This window comes from Bos grunniens, chromosome 3 (genome assembly GCF_055505025.1).
Source record: "Bos grunniens cultivar Pamir isolate PY7600 chromosome 3, Bosgru_T2T1.0, whole genome shotgun sequence".
Taxonomy (NCBI): Eukaryota; Metazoa; Chordata; class Mammalia; order Artiodactyla; family Bovidae; genus Bos; species Bos grunniens.
In genome coordinates this window covers 40,961,712-40,983,542 of record NC_141167.1, presented here as the reverse complement: position 1 = coordinate 40,983,542, position 21,831 = coordinate 40,961,712, and the positions used below count along the sequence as shown (strand labels likewise).

The 21,831-nt window shown below is 40.8% G+C and overlaps 1 protein-coding gene across 8 annotated transcripts in view; it reads left to right on the top strand.

Annotated features, from left to right (window-relative positions):
• JAK1 (Janus kinase 1) overlaps window positions 1-21,831 on the top strand; it is a 139,599-nt gene that overhangs the window by 62,871 nt on the left and 54,897 nt on the right. For 6 of the 8 annotated variants that reach the window (XM_086390383.1, XM_086390376.1, XM_086390381.1 and 3 more), the window contains one exon: window positions 17,241-17,323. In XM_086390383.1, the coding sequence (XP_086246509.1) occupies window positions 17,318-17,323 (6 nt within the window). In that variant the 5' untranslated portion in view covers window positions 17,241-17,317. Of the gene's footprint in view, window positions 1-7,319; window positions 7,508-17,240; window positions 17,324-21,831 lie in introns of those variants that run through there. The other 2 variants (XM_086390380.1, XM_086390384.1) reach the window with 2 other exon arrangements.

The following is a 21,831-nucleotide window of genomic DNA, read 5'->3' as shown; positions in this document are numbered from 1 at the left end:
TAAAATTTTTTTCTTACAATGAGAACTTGTAAGATTTTCTCTTTTAGTAACTTACAGATATACAATGCAGCGTCGTTAGCTGTAGTCACTGTGCTGTACATTACATGCTCAGGACTTGTCTATCTGAAAACGGGAAGTTTGTGCCTTTTGACCGCCTTCACTTGTTTCACCCACTCCTCTACCCCCCACCTCTGCCAGCCACCAGTCTATTCTTGGTATTTGAGTTCTTCTTCGTTTCTTTCTTTTTTTTTTTTTTAAAGATTCTACATGTAAGTGAGATCATACAGTTATGTCTTGCTCTATCTGACTTATTTCACTTAGCATACTGCCTTCAAGGCCCATCCTTGTTGTCATAAATGGCAGAATTTCCTTCTTTTTTGTGATATTCCATTGTGTTTGTATATATATGTTTTCTTCATCATTCATTCCTCGATAGACACTTTGGTTGCTTCCAAGTCTTGGCTATTGTAAATGATGCTGCAGTTAAACATAGGGGATGAAAATATCTTTTCCAGTTAGTGTTTTCATTTTCCTTCAGATAAATACCTGAATCATACGTTACTAGTTCTGTTTTTTTGAGGAACCTCCACTGTTTTCCATAGTGGCTGCACCAACTTACATTCCCATCAGTAGTGCACAAGAGTTTTCTTTTCTCCATGTCCTCGCCAACACTTGGTGTTTTTTTTTTTTTTTTTTTTATAATAGCCATTCTAATAGATGTGAAGTGATATGTCATTGTGGTTTTGATTTGCATTTCTCTGATTAGTGATGTTTAATGCTTTTTAATGTACATGTTAACCATCTGTCTTCTTTGGCAAAATGTCCATTTAGATTCTCTGACCAGTTTTCAGTTGGATTGTTTATGGAATTTTGTTTTGTTTTTGCTATTGAATTATGAGTTCCTCATATGTTTTCTATATTAAACCCTTACAGATATAGCCTTTGCTTTTAGTGTCAAATTTAAAAAATCATCACCAGTCGTCAAGACATCAAGGAACTTCCTGTGTTTTCTTCTGGGAGTCTAATGGTTTCAGGTCTTATGTTTAAGAATGTAGTCGTTTTGAGTTGATTTTTGAATATGATGTAAGTTTCATTCTTTTGCATGTGGCTGTCCAGCTTTCCCAGCACCATTTGTTGAAACCCATTTTATAAAGGAATTGAAACTCATAGATCTAGGAAAATGAATGAACCTTGACATATTAGGTGCAATAAGTTGGAAACAAAAGGCCACATAATGTGTGATTCTGTTTATATGAAATGTCTACAATAGGCAAATAGATTAATGACTGTCAGTGGATGTAGTAGGGGAGAATGGAGAATGACTGCTAATGGGCATGAACATGAAAATGTCCCAGAATTAGATAGTGGTAAGGGTTGTACAACTTTACAAATATACCAAAAGTTACTGAATTGTGCACTTTGATGTATGAAACCAACAAGTATTATTGTAAAGCAAGTATCCTCCAATTAAAAAATTTTTTTAATTAAAAAAAATTCAGTGCTTTCACAGGGCAATATTGTAAGGGTATATTTTAAAACTGTGCCTGTAGAACTGGTTCACAATTTATCATTGATTTTTCTATAACAAATCATTTGGGTGATATTTATTATAAACTTGAGTTTTATTTTACTTCCTGGCCCAATTGAATTGATTTGATATGCTGTGTTGAAACTTTCTTCTTCCTTTCACCTAGGGAACTCCCCCAAAATTGTGAAATCTTAGGTGGGGAAAGATACCAAAAAAAAAAAAAATTAAGTTACATGATTTTGTGCAGTTCAGTTAGGCCTATAACTATACATTTAACGTATTTATAAAACAGCTTCTTAAATGCAAGCTGGTAAATGCCATTGACCTGGATTGGATGAGTACTTCTAGAGGAAAGTGGGAGTGGTCAGCAAAGGCGTGCTGGGAAAGGAAATAGTTAAACTTCTGTTCCTTCCACAAGCATTTATTGAACATCTGCTGTACCTTGGGCCCTGGTGGGTGCTGCGTATAGCCACATAATAGCTAGAGTCCCTGCCCTCATGAGGCTCAGAGACAGTGAAGACACAGTTCTGTCGACAGTCCTGAGCAGGCTTATAAGTGCTGCTGTGAAAGTCCATCTTTCTTAAGAGCGCAGAAAATAAAGGAGTTTAAGAGAAGGCGTAAGATTTTCAGATTTGCAGTTTAGAAGTAGGCTGCATTGTGGAGACTGGAATAGAGGCAGATGAAAAGAAAAGCGGGAACTTTTTAGGAGACCGTTGCCCTAATTTGAGGGAGAAATGATGGCGTGATGGGGACAGAGGAGTGAGGATGATTGGGACTTATTTACCTTTTGGAGGGGTGAGCACTCTGTGACTCCTGGGCCCTCTCTCCAGTCCACCATCACCTCTTCCATCTCAGTATGACCCCAGTTTGCCTCCTTGGTCCCGTTTCCTGCTTTTCTTCATTAATATGCTTGTCTGCTTACTGTCCACCAGATAGACGTACTGGTTTTCTTCCTGATGCCTTTGATCACACCTTCATCTTCATTGGAGATAGAGCTCAACTCTGCTCTTTACCTGTCTAAATTTCTGACTTCTGACACCTTTGGAATCATCCTGTGAACCAATGACCTCTTTCTCCTCTGAAGTCGTAGCACTTAATATCTCTATCACTCATTAACAAATAATTATCTTTTGCCTTGTCACATCTTAATTGCTTTGGATTGTTACTAACTGTTGGACTGTTTTCAAATTACAGCAGGTAGAGTGGCTTCAACAGTTGACTAGGAATCATGTCTCCTGAACCTCTGATCCCAGCCCTAACTCCTTGTATAACTTGCGCAAATTACTTTTCCTGTTGATTAGAACAACACCTAGTTGTGGTAGAATACTTTAAAAAAATCTTAAAAAGTGTGCAGAATGAAGTAATCATTCATCCCAGAGGCACCTGTTAAACTGGTAATCTTTCCAGCAGTGTCCTCCCCACCTTCCATCTTTTTTCTCTCTCTAGGGTAGTGTGTGTGTGTGTGTGTGTGTGTGTGTGTACAGCATAGGTCATCCTCTGCAGGCTGCTTTGTAACCTGTTTTTCTCATTAATATGTCATGGCGTTGCTGAATCAAGATGTGAGGATTTTTAGTCCAAATTGATATGAAGCCAGATTGTCCTCAAGAAGGTTTGAGTAGGGACTTCCCTGCTGGTCCAGTGACCAAGACTCTACACACCTAGTGGAGGGGGCCCCAGGTTCAATCCCTGGTCAGGAAACTAGATCCTACATACTGCAACTAACAGTTCATATGTTATTACTAAGATCCTGCAGGCCACAGTGAAGATCAACCTGGCCCAGCCAAGTAAGATAAAATATTTTTAAAAAAGGATGCACAAAAAAACTGAATAGTGATTATCCCTGGCAAGTAGGGAGAGGAACTTTTGCTTTTCAGTGATATGTTTCTACATTGTTGAATGTATATTTTTATTACCATGAGTTTAAATAACTTTTATAACTTGAAGATAACAATAGTTATCTTCAAGATAACAATATAACTCTAGTCCAGGATGGTATCTACATTTAAAAACAACTTTACTGCATTGACTGATCAGATTAAAAAAATGGCATCCTGTTATTTTAATTTGTTTGTGAAACTTGACCTTTTCACCATGATCATTTGTCATTTTTTTCTTTAGTTGTTTCCAGTTCCTTTGCCTCCTGATGACTTGGATATGTGTCCCAGTTAATAAATACACGTGACCTTTTACAAGGCACTTAGTATCTCTAGGCCTAGTTTGCTTATTATTAAAATAAAAGGAATGATACTTAAAAGTATTATGAGGATTAATGGAGATCATGTATTGAAAGTGCTTTGTAAGCTGTAAAAAGTATATAATTGTGTTTATTGACTTTCCGTTTATTGATCTTGATTAGTTAATGGTTTTGTATAGTTATGCCAGCTTTGCTTTTTTGTACTCATTTGGAGAAAGGCTAAAAAGGCAGAGTTTCTTCACTAATATTTATTGTAGTGCAGCGTGGGATCCATGAGACGTGGCATCCGAGGACTCGTTCGTGCTGCATTTCTGTGCTTTGTGGCGGTGAGCACAGGTGTGATGCGCTGGACGGCCAGTTCTTTAGGCCAAGACAGAAATGTTCAGGGAACACCTGGCTGGACAAGAGAGAGCTCCATGGGCTGGTAAAATGTTTATGTAAACTCATGGAGGCTGTTTTGATGAATGATCATGCAAGGAAACTTGTTCATGCAAGTTCTGTTAATTGGATTCCTCTACTCTTCCATTTCCACCTCTTAATGGTTCTATGAAACGAAAATTGGTCAAAATCATGATTTGAAGGTCTGAGAAGGTCTGATACGGTCTTCTGAATCATCAAAGGCAGAGAAATTTGCATTTAACACGATTTTTGTGAATTCTGCCATATTTAGATCCCTGGAAACATGGGTACCTTGTGCCTATTAATTATCTAGAACATTGACTCTGGAAATGAGGGAAACAAGGCTGTGTAAACAACTCTACTGAGTCATAGATGATTTTCTGACCTCCTATTTCTGACTCTGTGTTCCCTTTTATCCAAGGACAAGATGTTACAAAAATAATTCAGAGTGACTCCCAAGGGTAGCCCCATGAACTCCTCTGTGAGGCTGCTCTACAGGGGATGATGAATCAACATGTTCACTCCCCCAGAGCTCTTAGAAACGTCCCAGACAGGCTGCCTCTTCAGCTGTGAGGACAAAAGCTTTGGGAAACTTTCTGACTCATTCACAGTGTAATTCACAGAAGAATACCTCTAGCATCTCATTTTATTTATTTATTTTAAAGTTCTTTGTGGGAGTTATGTGTACATAGTAAGGCGGGGTTAAAGTATGGATCCCTCATGTGGATATTCAAATTAGCTCTTACCAGTGGCACTATTTGGGGCTGGTCACTCAGTTAACTTTTATTGTCTTGGGATGTTCACACTGGGGGAAGGGGGAGGTGGGGAATCTTAGTGTACAGTCTTAGTGTAGTGCCTGTATATTCATCAAGGACTAGTTGACTCACTTAAAATGTTTTAAAAGAAGGATATTACTGTCCACAGATGAATTTAAAGTGTCCCCATGCCTTTCCCCAGCATCTCCTGGGTCTGAAGTCCCCGCCACCCCCACGTGGCACATTTTCACATGCTGGGAGACTTTCCCGTTTCTGAGGAATTCATGTGAGCCTGGGGATTTGAGTTTTTCTCTGGGGTTCTCTCCTCAAAAGAAAGTCCATACTCCTCAGTTGGGCAATTATGATCTGCTGTAAGCTGGTGTCAGCTTTCTCCCTTTCCCCATTTCTTTCTGTTCTACACAGACCTTCTGTCCCCAAAGGGTTTTACCCTGCCCCCTTTCCTTCTTTTGCTATTTTTTCAGGTTTCCATTATTTGGAATGTTCCCCTCAGTCAGCTACTGTTCTCTTCCTATTTGTATCTTCCCCATTCCTAAGGCACTGTTCAAATCCCACCTGCTCCAGAATGGTCATACTGTTATATACCTACTGTGAGCCAGGTGTTCTACTAGATGTATATATATATTTTCTCTCAGAGTTGAAACCGATCTTGTCAAAGAGTTGCTGTTATCCTTATTTGCCAAAGAGTAAACAGTCACAGAAAGTTAAAAAGTAACTTGATCCCAGGCAGCTGAGTGGCAAGGCCAGTGTTCTTGCTCTTGTCTTCTTGGCTAGAATGTTTAACTCCATCGTGCTTTTTTTTCTGAATTCTCTGGACTGGATTAGCTACCTCAGCTCCCCACTCACACCTTCTCTTTTGAACAGTTATTTTGCTTTGATTGGGTGTGTCTTGTGTTTGGCAACCAATCATGTATTATTATTTTGTCACATTCTTGGATGACTAACTCTCCTTTCATATATCTTTTCTTGCATTCTTTTATTCCCACTAAACTCTGCTTCACAGGCTTTTCATGATGAGCTTTTGTTTGGTTGGTTATTTTACCTAATGAATGATGTCCAGGAGCAAGGGAGTTACTCCTTCTAGTTATACTTATGTTTATGTTTTTCTTTTTAGTCTAATTTGTCTTTAACATCCTAACATAATATTTATCTTTGAAGTGCTTTTAGCAAATTATCCTCCCCTTTTCTCTTTCTACATTTTTATTCCCTTTAAAGGAGAGACCAAAGAAGCTCTGCACCTGGAATCTGTGCCATTCTCATCCTTCCCCCAAAAATACCAAAAGGAAAATTCAATGGAATGAATGAAGACCAGACATTGCCAGTGAATATTTTGGTACAATAAAATGGCTGCCTGTTTGGCTAAATTCAAGTGTAATTCAAGTAGACAGAGGCTCTTTGATAAAAGAATTATGGATGTAGTCATGCTCTGGACCTACTTAGTACCTCGCTTTAAGTGTACACAAAAGTGTCTCACTGAGGTTCTGCCTTCTTATGAACAGAGGATAAAGTAAGTATGTTGAGAGAGAATAGCTTTTTTCAGGTTACTGGTAGAAAAACATAAAGTTGCTACAGAAGATTCCTCACCAATTCATCCATGTACATTCATCAAACAGTACATATCCATGTACTGTTGAAATCTTAAGGGCTTGGGAAGCTATCCCTCTCCCTAGCAATACCCATTGGTGGCGATATACTGAATTCTTCTCTCCATTTACAATGTTTGTTTCCATAAAAATACAGTGAAAAATTTGCACAGATGCAAAGCAAACAGAATGGACTTTGAATTTCTTAGTTTACTGTAAAATATCACTAGGAGATGTGATTCTATAGTTAGAAACTGGGGACTGTGGGAATAAATCATGGGTAATGGCAGAATTTAAAACCTGAATCTTCCATGCTCTGCAGGTATTGTTTCCACATTTTCTTGGTCTCTGGTAACATTATATGGATTTAGGAGGTAACCAGCCGAAGAGCTTTCTTTGAGAAGAAACTGTATTGTGAAATGAAGACTGAGTGTGGCAGTGTACCGTGGATCTCAGAGCAGCTGCTTGTGTTAAAACATCAGAGACTGCACTGTGTGGGAGAAGAGTAGTGGCCTGCTGATAGTCAAAGGGATTCCAGATGAAATACATTTCATTGTTTTATATTCAGCTGACTGACTATAAACAGTGATTATAAAGTAAATTCTATTTTGGTAATCTTGTTCAATCCTTTAAACCAGTGTTTCTCAAATGGTGCTTTATTACTTGTTAGTGGACTCTGATTTTGTGGCTCTTGTTTAGCGTTTAAACTCTATTATTATTAAAGAACAAAATAGTATAGAGTAGAAAATAGCAAATTGCATGTAATAAGAATATTTTTCTATGAAGCTCATTTTTATAAATCATATATGCACATGTGCTGTGTGTTTCATTTCTTACTGTAGACCAAAAAAAGTAAAGCATGGCTGTTAGCATCGGTTCCCAGGATGTCAGATAATGGTGCATAACTGTTCCTGGCCTCTCAGCTGGTGCCAGACAACTTGGACAGATGGGGAGGAAAGAGAGGAGCCATGCTCTGGAGGGAGGAGCCTGTTGACCCCACGATCAAGTCTGCTGCTTTGGTGAAGACCAAGTGGGTTACTCACTGTGCAAACACGGTTCACAGAGGAGCTTTGCCTGCGGTGCGGTGCTGGAGACTGTTGGCAGGCTATTTCAAGTCTAAACATAAAACCTGATGACAGTTTCTTGGTTGAGTAGAGGTGCAGGGGCCCATATAGGGAAACACTTTTCTCGAGATTTCCCTTTATTTTTCTCCCCAGTGTCACTTATCTTTTGAGTCACTAGCTGAGCTCCTTTAGGGTATAGACTGGGGTGGGCGTTGCCATTGATAGCAGTTAACTTGTATTGACGTTCCAGCATCTGAACATCCTTCATTTCTGAAGTGATCGTCCATTTTTGCTATGAAAGTTGAAGGAGGTACGGAAACATAACGGGGGGTGAACCAAGCCCAGCCTCTTGGATTTCTCTGTTGCAAGACTTTGCATCTGGAGTGTACGTGTGCCAAGTTGCTTCAGTGGTGTCCAACTCTGTGTGACCCTATGGACTGTAGCCCACCAGGTTCCTCTGTCCATGGGATTCTCTAGGCAACAGTACTGGAGTTGGGTTGCTGTGCCCTTCTCCAGGAGATCTTCCCGACCCAGGGACTGAATCCATGTCTCTTAAGTCTCCTGCGCTGGCAGGCAGATTCTTTACCACTAGTGCCACCTACATCTGGTGGGAAGGGCACAAATATATAGGCGTGGCTTGAGGTCATTTGTGGAAACATCAGAGTCAGGAGTCAGTTTTGGTGATGGCTGGTAACCAGTGGTGGCCATGCTAGAATGATGTTGTTATCAGACTGTTTCTGTGTTCCTAAATCTTTCCCTTAATTTATTTTCATCCTAAGGTAAACAGAGCTGGTGTCTGTTGTTTGTATCCAGGAACCCTAAGTGGTTAAAGAATTACAGGGCACATATTAGATGGATTTCTATCTCCAAAGAGCTTAGTACATAATAGACGGAGGAGGTGAATATGCAGCAGACACACAAATAAATTACTAAAAGTTGGCGAGGGGTGGAGGGGATTCAGGGTTATTTCCTGTATATTCCTATGAGTTATAGTTACCTTCAAGTTTCGCCAGATGGCATATCTGCAAGAGGTTCTGTGTCTTTGCATCGTGACACTCTGGAAATACAAGTTGATGAAGACCTAGTTGTGTTAGGGTGCAGCACAATATGATTTCAAGCATTTGTACGATAAGGGTTTATTTGCTTTGTGACTTCTGTGTGTTTTTTTTTTTTTTTAATCTAAACATTTTCAAAAGCCTTGACTATATTCACAGAAAACAGATTAATGAACTGTGAGCTTTTTGAGTGTGAGCCAGGAAAAACTTACTGTAGAAGAAAAGGTTTAGAGAAATCTAGAATCTTCACAACAGTCCTGTAAAGTAGATACTTTAATAATCCCAGAGGAAGCAGAAACTTGAAGAGGTTGAAAAACTTGGCTAAGGTCAGACAGACAGTAGAGCCGGGGTCTGAACCCAGGTTAGGGTGACTCCAGGCCTAGGCTTCTAACTGCTTCTGTTCTGTGAAGAACTGTAGAGGTCGTGTAACACTTATTACACGGGATTTGAACTCAGAGAGCGTTAGAGGCTTTTTCAGTACCAGGCAGTTTCTCTTAGTGTCTACAACACACACACACACACACAGACACATTCACTCCTCTTATTGTCTACAACACACACACACTCGTTGTCTACAACACACACACTCTTCTTACTGTCTACAACATGTACACTTGTCTACAACACACACACACACTTGTTGTCTGCAACACATACGCACACATTCCTCAGTCTGACCCTGCTTCACCTTTTCACTGTGTCTCCCTCTTTCCTGCCTGAACCCTCCTGGTCTGCCTAGCCCTTCCTGTGCCTCCTCCCTCCGGCCCTTTTCCAGGACAGCTGCACCTTCGTTTCTTTTTAGACTGACTATTCAAGGCTGGAAACAGAGTCTGCTCTCCCTGGTCACTTCACAGCCCTCTCTCTCCTTGACTCCTATAGTTCTTAACTCTTGTCTCAGCATCCCCTCTGCATCTTATTTCTTGAGGTTCCCCATGTACATGTTCATCTTGTCAGCTCTCAATGGACTGGCGGGCTTAGGTGGACTTAGATTTTAAGCGTCTACTTCTTTCGGTTCAGTTCATTCGCTCAGTTGTGTCCGACTCTTTGCGACCCCATGAACCGCAGCACGCCAGGCCTCCCTGTCCATCACCAACTCCCGGAACTTACCCAAACTCATGTCCATCGAGTCGGTGATGCCATCCAACCATCTCATCCTCTGTCGTCCCCTTCTCCTCCTGCCCCCAATCCCTCCCAGCATCAGGGTCTTTTCCAATGAGTCAGTTCTTTGCATGAGGTGGCCAAAATATTGGAGTTACAGCTTCAACATCAGTCCTTCCAATGAACACCCAGGACTGATTTCCTTTAGGATGGATTGGTTGGATCTCTTTGCAGTCCAAGGGACTCTCAAGAGTCTTTTCCAACAACACACTTCAAAAACCAGTGAGTCAGTTCTTCGCATGAGGTGGCCAAAGTATTGGAGTTTCAGCTTTAGCCTCAGTCCTTCCAATGAACACCCAGGACTGGTCTCCTTTAGGATGGACTGGTTGGATCTCCTTGCAGTCCAGGGGACTCTCAAGAGTCTTCTCCAACAACACACTTCAAAAACATCAATTCTTCTGCGCTCAGCTTTCTTTAGTCCAACTCTCGCATCCATACATGACTACTGGAAAAACGATAGCCTTGACTAGATGGACCTTTGTTGGCAAAGTAATGTCTCTGCTTTTGAATATGCTGTCTAGACTGGTCATAACTTTCCTTCCAAGGAGTAAGCGTCTTTTAATTTTATGGCTGCAGTCACCATCTGCAGTGATTTTGGGGCCCCTAAAATAAAGTCAGGCACTGTTTCCACTTTTCCCTATCTACTTGCCAGATTCCCCCAAAGCCTGCACCTTGCTCAAGGAGTGTGGCAAACTGAAAGGGCAGTGAAGCTGGAGGCTGAGAAATGTGTCTAAGCCCTGTCTTGACACTCACTGGTCGCTTGACCGTGGGAATGTCTGAAGCTGAGTCTTCTCATCTATAAGGAGTTGTGAGACTTGAATGTGGTTATAGATGTGAAAGCCCTTTTTAAGATATAAAGTACCAGGCAACTGCAAGATTTTATTGTGAAGGTACAGGTGTTTTATAAGTATTTCAGCAATGAATGGTAGAGAGCACAGAAGGTGAAGACAAGCCACCCCCACCCCGCACTTTCATCTCTGGAGAATCCACTTCTGTCACCATATTTTGACCTCTACATTCTGTGCTCTTTAGTAACACTATAGATGCATTAGCAGTAAAAGGAGAAAAAAGGGGGATAGCAAAACATTTTGATACAGTGTGGCTTTTAGGTAAACACGTATATGATATATTTCCTTTGATCAGAAGCAGTCTCTCAGGGAAAGCAGGCTCATGGGGAGCAGTGCAGAGAGCCCTAGCCCATCGAGATGGCATTGATTGTTTGATCATCCCTAGAAGTTTATTGTAAATGAAGCAGCACTTACGGTTCTGGGGTATTCCTGGAATTGCTGCTATAGTTAGAAGTGAGTTATTCTGTGTGGCAGGAGTGGCATATAGAAAAGCCATAATTCTGACTTGCTGACAGGAAAAAAAAAGCAGATTTTGTATTTATGTCATCTTTTTGGCTGGAATCCAGCAGCTTTGCATAGCATCTTGTGATGCCTTCATCAGAACAGTTTTCTGGGACTCGGCAAAGCAGGGGGCACTGGGAGCAACAGACACAGTCGTTGCCAAGGCTCTGGTGGGTGCAAAGCCCTCAGTGATGAGATTGAGAGGGAAGAAAGACACTTTCCCAGTGTTTGTGTGTGTGTTGGGTCTCTAGGAGGCTTCATGCTCACTGGGGTGGGCCTGTTTCAGGCCCATCAGAACTTCCTCCCCACACCTTCCACCCCTACCCTCGTGCCAGAGCAGTGCAGTTAGTTATGGGCTGGAATGCAGGCAGGGCCTGGGGCCCTTCAGTGGTAGTGATTTTTTTTTTTTTTAACAAAAGTTTTTTTTTTTTTTCTTTGAATTTTGTATTGGGGGGAGAAGGCAATGGCACCCCATCCAGTACTCTTGCCTGGAAAATCCCGTGGACGGTGGAGCCTGGTGGGCTGCAGTCCATGGGATCGCTACAAGTTGGACTGAGCAACTTCCCTTTCACTTTTCACTTTCATGCACTGGAGGAGGAAATGGCAACCCACTCCAGAATTCTTGCCTGGAGAATCCCAGGGACGGGGGAGCCTGGTGGGCTGCCGTCTATGGGGTTGCACAGAGTTGGACACGACTGAATCGACTTAGCAGTAGCAGCAGCAGCATAGGCGATTAACAAACAGTGTTGGGACAGTTTCAGGTGAACAGCAAAGGCACCCAGCACACATACACGTGTAACCATGGTCTCCCCACAAACTCCCCTCCCGTCCCGGCCACTGCATAACATGGAGTGGAGTTCCCTGTGCTATGCCCTGTCGGTTATCCATTTTAAACACAGCAGTGTGTACATGTCCATTCCAAATTCCCCAACTATCCCTTCCCCCGGCACCCATAAGTTAGAATGACAGTCCTTTCAGTGTCTGGAGGGAGTGGCCTGGAGTGAGATCAGTCTCCTAGATGAATGTTAGACTATGGAAAGTGCTAAGAAGCCAGAGAAGACAGTAGTGTTGGTGATGGGAGGGCGCTTAAAAGCAGTTTCTATGCCCCGTGGAAAGAACTGGGTCTTTAGCATTGGTCACATGTTTGACATCTGACACCTCCACTGATTGGCCTAAAACTTGTGCTTTTTATGAGAATGAAGTACACATGCCTGCTTCATGCATGAGATGTTGCAGATGCTTGGTATGTACTGGAGTTCCCTTTCCTTGACTGGAACTGCATTCATCAAGCTGTAATCAGTTTAACAGAAATTGCAAGCAAAGTAGGAATGCTTACTGCCTGCTGCACTCTGTGTTAGGTGCTTTATATGCATTAACTAAGTTAACTCTTAACAGCTTTAGGAGATAAATGCTCTTTTGTTTTTTATCCTTCCAATTACAGCTGAGAACACTGAGGTTTGAGATGTTAAGTAACTTGCCTAAGATTATAATAGCTAGTCAGTGGGGAAGGCAGGATTCAAACTGGGGTCCTTAGGACTCCAGCTCAGACTTTTAACTGCTCATCTGTGTCATCTGAGACTTATGAAATGGGGCTTTGGTTTGTAACCAGGCTTTTGCTCAGAATCTGTATTTATTTATTCTTTGTTCTTCTAAGCAACTTGACAGCCCACTTCAGTCCTCTGCCTTAAAGCCTGCATTGTATCACTTTAGCACTAACATCTTTCTGTAGCCTCACTTGACAAAGGCATTGTAGGAGCTTCAGGAAAATTTTTTTGAAAGATCTTTCTGATCTGTCGGACAAGATGCTTCTTCTCAGGTTCATGGATGGGTCAGATTAAAATGACTTCTCAAGGTCCACTTGCTAGATGCATATAGAGGCAATAAAACCACACCCTGAATTACAGTGATATTTCCATTGGGTAATGTTGCTTGCTTTGTTCCCTTCATCTTTCGTTGAGCCATTTAGCTTCTTCTTGATTCCCTAATACTATAAAGCATGGAACAAAAGGGACAGAAGCCCCTGCCCTCTTGGAGCTTGTACTGTCGCATCAGGCTTCCCCAGCAGCCTTAACACTGGTGCCTGCTGAGGTGGTTAACGTGTAAGATCTTCAGTTTTAACATTTCTTAATATATTAAGCAGCTAATTTCAGGACATCTTCTAAATTGTAAATTTTCCTTTTCAATTTTTCTGGATTTATATCTTAATTCATCAACATTTTATTTGTATTTTCTACTTCAGAAATCAAAAGCTTTGATAACTTTAAGGCATCCATAAAGTAACTCACTGTAGTTGTGTTGGTTTCTCTAGTAAAAATAAAAATATTTTAAGTCGTGTCATTGATTTTTTAAAAAAATTTATATTTTACTTTCATTTATTCCTTGTTTAATGACAAGCCTTTCTTTAAAAATTGTTTAAAAAAATTTCATATTGGAGTATATTTGATTAAGAGTGTGATTCAGTTGTATAGCAGAGTGATTCAGTTATACATATATATTTGTCATCGATTTTAACCACCATCCAATCTATTTATCATATGAACCTGGCCATGGCCTTTGGCCCAAGGCAGTCATATTCTTACCATCATATTTGTGAATATTAATATGATCTGTCTTCATGTCTATCATCTCCACTGTTCAAAATTTAGTTTTATGTTCTCTAATAGATACTTGTAGTTCAAAAGATGTCCTTGAAAATTTAACAGACTTTCTGTATCTTCAGACACTGATTTCTGGAATTTTGCTTCTTAAAAAATAGTTGTACTATCCCACTTATTGTAGCTAGTCCTGTTCAGACTCACAGAATCTAGTTTTGTTTCTGTTACTTTCCCCTCATTCACAAAGTATTAGATATTTATGTCTCTTGCAAAAGTCTTTTGTAAAAAAATAGAAATTGAGAATTTACAAAAGTTCCCTGTTTTTTTTTTCATGTGCAGTAGCATCTGCAAGATTGAACCACTAAAGTAATCCTTTATCATTGGAAGAAAGGCGTTTTCTTTCAAATTTTTTAAAATTTGTAGGTAGATTAGGGTGGAAGAATTCACTGATATCATCAAAGAGCCTTTGTTTACTCACTTTTATCCTTCCTATTTTCTGAGCTTCTTTGTATTCATTTGAGTTGGGAATGGAATCCAGTGGATCATGTTATTTTTAAAGGGTATTGAGTGATTCCTACTGGTCAGTTTTTCTAGCATTAAAGATTTACTTTTTGTATCTTGTAGCAAGAAACTTGAATTGATTTCTTGGAATTATCTAAAGTATTTATAATTGATCTTGCTCTTTTCTTGCTTGTTCTAAGAGTTAAGTAGCTAGAGCATATTGGTTAGTTTATTTGGAAGGGAATGTTAGTTGAATGAAGCCATTGGTCAAATGCTGTAGTACCAAAAGACACTTGTCATTCTAAATGAGTCATCATTTCATATGGGTCACCAGTCTTAGGTTTAAGTGCTTAGCATGCCTTTTAAGTGCTATATGGGTGTGTTTTAAGTTTTTATCTTTTGTTCTTACTGAATCAGCCTATAAAAATAGCATAGTAAATATTTATTGTCAAGAAATTCTATTGCTGATCTTGATTTCTCAAGAGTTTAAACTCTAGGCTAAACATCACAAATCGATACCATTTTGTTATCCTGTCCAGTTAATACTGAAGGTCAGCTTGAAAATAGGTACAATGTGATTTCAATATAGTGTTGCTTGTAGTAGAGAAAGAATAAGGGAAAAACGAAACCCTTTCTGATTATAGGTTTTGATAGAATCTTGGTGATTTAGTCTGATCCTCAATCTTCTATGAGGCCCAGAGCAACCTCATGATTCCCGTGTTCAAATAACATGTGACCAGATGGTGCATATTAAAATGCTTTGTAAGTTTTAAAAAGATTTACATGTTAGCCCTTCTGAAAGAGCCTGTGCCTGGTGGAACTTCAGGTCCCTTCCTGCTCTAAAAGGTTCTGAGTGTGTGTCCATTTTCTGGTTTGGGGCCAGCTTCTTATTGCTTTAAAGCATGGAGCCTGTCTTGTTGATTTCTGTTCATCTTTGGGAGCATGCTACAAGAAACAGGTAGCAAGGCCTGAGACATGCTCTGCTGTGAGCAGGTATGAATGGGTTAGTGCTGTTCTTTACTCACACACAAAAGGCATTTTGGAGGGTTTTCTCTGTTTATGCAGCTGGGGAGACAGACTGGCTCCTTCCCTCTATAGGGTCTTTGCACATGCTCTACCTTTACCCAAACTGGTGTCTCCCGACCTTGCATGATAGCTCTTCCATCTCAGCTCAGTGTTACTTCCCTCTTAAGTTCCATACTGGATCACATTCATCATTATATGCTCTTTTTCCTTCATAGCATTTTAAGTTCTTTATAATTACGTCTTTCTGTGCATCTTTGTTTGATTTTGTTAGTCCTATGGACTGTAAGCTCCACATGAGCAGTGACCATATTGCTCTTCTTCATTGCACCCTCTTTGATGTAGCTCAGCTTCTGGCATGAAGAAGTGCTCAAAAATAATTGTTGAATGAGTCTCCTAAATATGGGATTTGAATCCCTGCTTCTGAACCAAAGCAGGGTGTTAGCATGTAGCTCATTTCAGGTTTCTGTTTTGCTGCAGGGCAGGGTATCTATTTATCTAGTTAAGTCAATTGGTTATATAAAATTTTGAAGCCGAAAGTATAGTGTTTTGTTGTTTGAATTTTTAAAAAATTGTTCATGACGAAATAGCCAAGTCAAAGTCATCACATCAAAAGTTGTATCGTATCCTCTGCCTGGCCTCCTGTCATTGGTTTTGCCTTATACACTGCAGAAAGAGGGCTTCCTAGGTGGTACAGTGGTACAGAGTCTACCTGCCAATGCAGGAGACACAAGAGACTCGAATGTGAACTCTGGGTTGGGAAAATCCCCTGGAGTAGGAAATGGCAACCCACTCCAGTGTTCTTGCCGGAAAATTTTCATGGACAGAGGAGCCTGGCAAGCTGCAGTCCATGGGATCACAAAGAGTCTATGGGATTGCAAAGACACAACAGAGCAATGGAGCCTGCACTCATACTGCACCAAACCTTCTCAGAGAAGCCCTGTCTAGTATCAGTCACCGAATTAGCAATGGTCATAAAGGTGACATCATGCCACACCCACTGTTCTGATTTTAGGTTGCTTTTGTGTGTTCATTTGTGCTGTCTCCCACCTCAACTGTAAGGTCCTGTATGAACGCTGGCCTTGCAGCCTCAGAGGTAACTCATCTCCCTTTCCCCAGGCACCCCTCCACTTCTGCCATGTAATGCATGGGACTGCACTCTTCCTAAAGCTAGATTCTGCTTAAATGTGTGGAATGGCCAACAGAAAACTGAGACAATAATCTTTATTAATTTGGCAGCCATTTCAAATCATTAAGAGTGGTTGCTCCTTACTTGCAAAAATAGTTTAGTCTTACTCTTAAAAAGAGTTTGTAAGAAGCACCAAGGAAAATTGTTAAAACAATACAGAGCTGTGTGTGGTGGTGGTTTTGGTGGTTAGTGGTAAGAATGGGACCAGGCACTTTAATTCTACAGAACCAAGATGGTATTCTTGTTTAGTATGATTAAGGCTTTGAGGTGAGGTTGGGAAGTTGGGAGGGCCTTTATTTACTGCCTAAGTTTTCAAATAAAAATGACTCAAAAAATATTTCGTGAATTGAAAGCATCATTGGTCAGATTTGTTCTCAGGCCCTCCTCCTATCACCATACCATCTGCTGTTTCACCATTAAAATGAAGCCATGGGTAAACTGGATTGGGAGGAGGGTAATTCTAAAGGAAGTGGAAATGGGAAATACAAGTTTATGTCTTTGGGTATCCTAAACTGTTTTTCACAGCCTCAGGGGAGAGAGGTTGTTGACAGAAAAGGTCCATGGTCCCATTCACATGGAAGGGCACTCTGTGCCACGAAGCGAAAGGCCCTGCTTCTTCCTTGAAGCAGTGAGAATAATGTCTTGTTTGATTTTTATGCCCTAGGATGCCTCTCTATCCTGTGTCCTCATCAATGATTTCCCTCCCCCAGCTTGTTCCTCTGAAATGCTTTTTCCTGCCTGCTTTTGGTTTAGGCTGCTTCGAAAGTGTCCTCTTTTTTTCTGATGCAGTTACCTCTGCAGCTGATTTATTTATTTATCTTTGTTTTTAGCTCAGCTCTGAATGGGTTTTGGAAAGTAGAGAAGAAAATCCAGTCTACATTTTAGGGGACATTGGACAGCCGGATAAATGCAGGTATGTACATTTGCATATTAAAAGAAAGACAAAACAGAAAATAGTCTCTATAAAGAATAATGAAACTGATCTTAAACTTGTAGTACTACCTTACTATAGCCATTTATTTTTCCAAATTGTTATTTTAATTTCTCTTCATTCCAAATGTTGCATGTGCTACTTTGGAGATTTTTTTTTTAACTACAGGAGAATGGGAAGTATAAAGTCAAACTTCCCTCATAATTCCTCCTAGATGTTCACCACTGTTAGCAATTTGTTGTCTGTTTTTCCAGATTGTACATATGCAATACCAGAAGGGTCATAATGTACATACTATGCTTTTTTCATTTTGCAGTGTGTCACAGACATCTTTCAGCCATTGGTTCAAATAGGTTTATATCACCTTAACAGCCTCTTTTGAGGGAGGTCACCATTATCTTCATTACCTCCACCATAGTTTGACCCCGGGGACATAGCAGGAAGGGAACACAGCTCCACTCATCAACAGAAAATTGGATTAAAGATTTACTGAGCATGGCCCTGCCCATCAGAACAAGACCCAGTTCCCCCCTCAGTCTCTCCCATCAGGAAGCTTCCATAAGCCTCTTATCCTTCTCCATCAGAGGGCAGACAGAATGAAAACCACAATCACAGAAAACTAACCCATCTAATCACATGGACCACAGCCTTGTCTAACTTAATGAAACTATCATCCGTGCCATGTAGGGCCACCCAAGACATCCAAGGTCATGGTGGAGAGCTCTGACAAAATGTGGTCCACTGGAGAAGGGAACGGCAGACCACTTCAGTATTCTTGCCTTGTGAACCCCATGAACCGTATGAAAAGACAAAAAGATAGGACACTGAAAGGTGAACTCCCCAGGTCGGTAAGTGCCCAATATGCTCCTGGAGGAGAGTAGAGAAATAACTCCAGAAAGAATGAAGAGATGGAGCCAAAGCAAAAACAACACCCAGTTCTGGATATGACTGGTGATGGAAGCAAGGTCCAATGCTGTAAAGAGCAATATTGCATAAAACCTGGAATGTTAGGTCCATGAATCTAGGCAAATTGGAAGTGGTCAAACAGGAGATGGCAAGAGTGAACGTCAACATTTTAGGAATCAGCAAGCTAAAATGGACTGGAATGGGTGAATTTAACTCAGATGACCATTATATCTACTACTGTGGGCAAGAATCCCTTAGAAGAAATGGAATAGCCATCATAGTCAACAAGGGAGTCTGAAATGCAGTACTTGGATGCAATCTCAAAAACAACAGAATGATCTCTGTTCGTTTCCAAGGCAAACCATTCAATATCACGGTAATCCAAGCCTATGCCCCAACCAGTAATGCTGAAGAAGCTGAAGTTGAACAGTTCTGTGAAGACCTACAAGACCTTCTAGAATTAACATTCAAAAAAAGATGTCCTTTTCATTATAGGGGACTGGAATGCAAAAGTAGGAAGTCAAGAAACACCTAGAGTAACAGGCAAATTTGGCCTTGGAGTTCAGAATGAATCAGGGCAAAGGCTAACAGAGTTTTGCCAAGAGAACACACGGGTCATAGCAAATACCCTCTTCCAACAACACAAGAGAAGACTCTGCACATGGACATCACCAGATGGTCATCATTGAAATCAGATTGATTATATTCTTTGCAGCCAAAGATGGAGAAGTTCTATACAGTCAGCAAAAACAAGACCGGGAGCTGACAGTGGCTCAGATCATGAACTCCTGATTGCCAAATTCAGACTTAAATTGAAGAAAGTAGGGAAAACCATAGACCATTCAGGTATGACCTAAGTCATATCCCTTACAATTATACAGTGGAAGTGAGAAAGAGATTTAAGGGACTAGATCTGATAGAGTCCCTGATGAACTATGGAATGAGTTTCGTGACATTGTAAGAGACAGGGAGACAAGGAGACAGGGAGCAAGACCATCCCCAAGAAAAAGAAATGCAAAAAAGCAAAACAGCTGTCTGAGGAGGCCTTGCAGATAGCTGTGAAAAGAAGAGAAGCAAAAAGCAAAGGAGAAAAGGAAAGATATACCCATTTGAATGCAGAGTTCCAAAGAATAGTAAGGAGAAATAAGAAAGCCTTTCTCAGTGATCAGTTGAAAGAAATAGAGGAAAACAATAGAATGGGAAAGACTAGAGATCTGTTCAAGAAAATTAGAGATACCAAGGGAACATTTCATGCAAAGATGGGCTTAATAAAAGACAGAAATGGCATGGACCTAACAGAAGCAGAGATATTAAGAAGAGGTGGCAAGAATACACAGAAGAACTGTACAAAAAAAGATCTTCACGACCCAGTTAATCATGATGGTGTGATCACTCCCCTAGAGCCAGACATCCTGGAATGTGAAGTCAAGTGAGCCTTAGGAAGCATCACTACGAACAAAGCTAGTGTAGGTGATGGAATTCCAGTTGAGCTATTTCAAATCTCAAAAGATGATGCTGTGAAAGTGCTGTACTCCATATGTCAGCAAATTTGGAAAACTCAGCAGTGGCCACAGGACTGGAAAAGGTCAGTTTTCATTTCAATTCCAAAGAAAGGCAATGCCAAAGAATGCTCAAACTACCGCACAATTGCGCTCATCTCACATGATAGTAAAGTAATGCTCAAAATTCTCCAAGCCAGGCTTCAGCAATACATGAACCATGAACTTCCTGATGTTCAAGCTGGTTTTAGAAAAGGCAGAGGAACCAGAGGTCAAATTGCCAACATCCGCTGGATCATCAAAAAAGGAAGAGAGTTCCAGAAAAACATCTATTTCTGCTTTATTGACTATGCCAAAGCCTTTGACTGTGTGGATCACAACAAACTGTAGAAAATTCTGAAAGAGATGGGAATACCAGACCACCTGACCTGCTCTTGAGAAACCTATATGCAGGGCAGGAAGCAACAGTTAGAACTGGACATGGAACAACAGACTGGTTCCAAATAGGAAAAGGAGTATGCCAAGGATGTATATTGTCACCCTGCTTATTTAACTTAAATGCAGAGTACATCATGAGAAACACAGGGCTGGATGAAGCACAAGGTGGAATCAAGATTGCTGGGAGAAATATCAATAACCTCAGATATGCAAATGACACCACCCTTATGGCAGAAAGTGAAGGGGAACTAAAGAGCCTCTTGATGAAAGTGAAAGAAGAGAGTGAAAAGTTGGCTTAAAGCTCAACATTCAGAAAAGGAAGATCATGGCATCTGGTCCCATCACTTCATGGCAAATAGATGGATAAACAGTGGCAGACTTTATTTTTTGGGGCTCCAAAATCACTGCAGATGGTGACTGCAGCCATGAAATTAAAAGACGCTTAACTCCTTGGGAGGAAAGTTATGATCAACCTAGACAGCATATTAAAAGCAGAGACATTACTTTGCCAACAAAAGTCTACCTAGTTAAGGCTATGGTTTTTCTAGTAGTCATGTATGGATGTGAGAGTTGGACTATAAAGAAAGCTGAGCGCCGAAGAATTGATGCTTTTGAACTGTGGTATTGGAGAAGACTCTTGAGAGTCCCTTGGACTGCACGGAGATCCAACCAGTCCATCCTAACGGAGATCAGTCCTGAATATTCATTGGAAGGACTGATGTTGAAGCTGAAACTGCAATACTTTGGCCACCTGATGTGAAGAGCTGACTCATTTGAAATGACCCTGATGCTGGGAAAGATTGAAGGCGGGAGGAGAAGGGGATGACAGATGATGAGATGGTTGGATGGCATCACCGACTCAGTGGACATGAGTTTGAGTAAATTCCCTGAGTTGGTGATGAACAGAGAGGCCTGGCGTGCTGCAGTCCATGGGGTCGAAAGAGTCAGACACAACTGAGTGACTGAACTGACCTGAACTGAACAGCCTCATAGTATTCCTTTGTGATGATACTCTTAATTTTGTTTACTGAGCCCTCTCCTGTTGGACATTGTATTTTCTTTTTCTATTTCAGATGGTCCCACATCTTCTACATATATAATTATGAATTGCCTGATTATATTTTTACGGTAAAAGGGTATAACACCATCTTTGAATGCTTCCCCTGCTTTGTTCAGAGTCTTAAAGAGAAAGGTTTTTTTTATGTTATGAAGCAGCCTTGAGCTACTGTTTTTTCATCTCTTATTTTTCATTGGAGGGTAGAGTTGGAAGCCCAGTGCTGGGTTTTAAAACCTTCTTTGATAGTTGATCTGAACCTTAAGATGAGTACGAGCTTATCTTTCTGCCTGGTCTTTGAAAAAATTTGATCTTCAGATTTACTTTGGTGATTAAACAAGTAAAACCAAATGCCTCTTAATTTGTGGCATTGAGGAGTATCTGGTTTGTGTCCTTCCTGTAAGTATCTCTTCACCAGGGCAGCTAACAGACTAAGCACAGGAATTTGACGAGAAGAATTGCCAGTGGCCCTCCTTCTGTAACTTGTTTTGGGCCATTCTGCAGGCTCTGTACTAGGCACTGGTGGTACAGAGATGGGCGACATGGACCTTGTCCTTAAGGACCTCAGAGCACGTGGGAGTGAGAGAGAGACA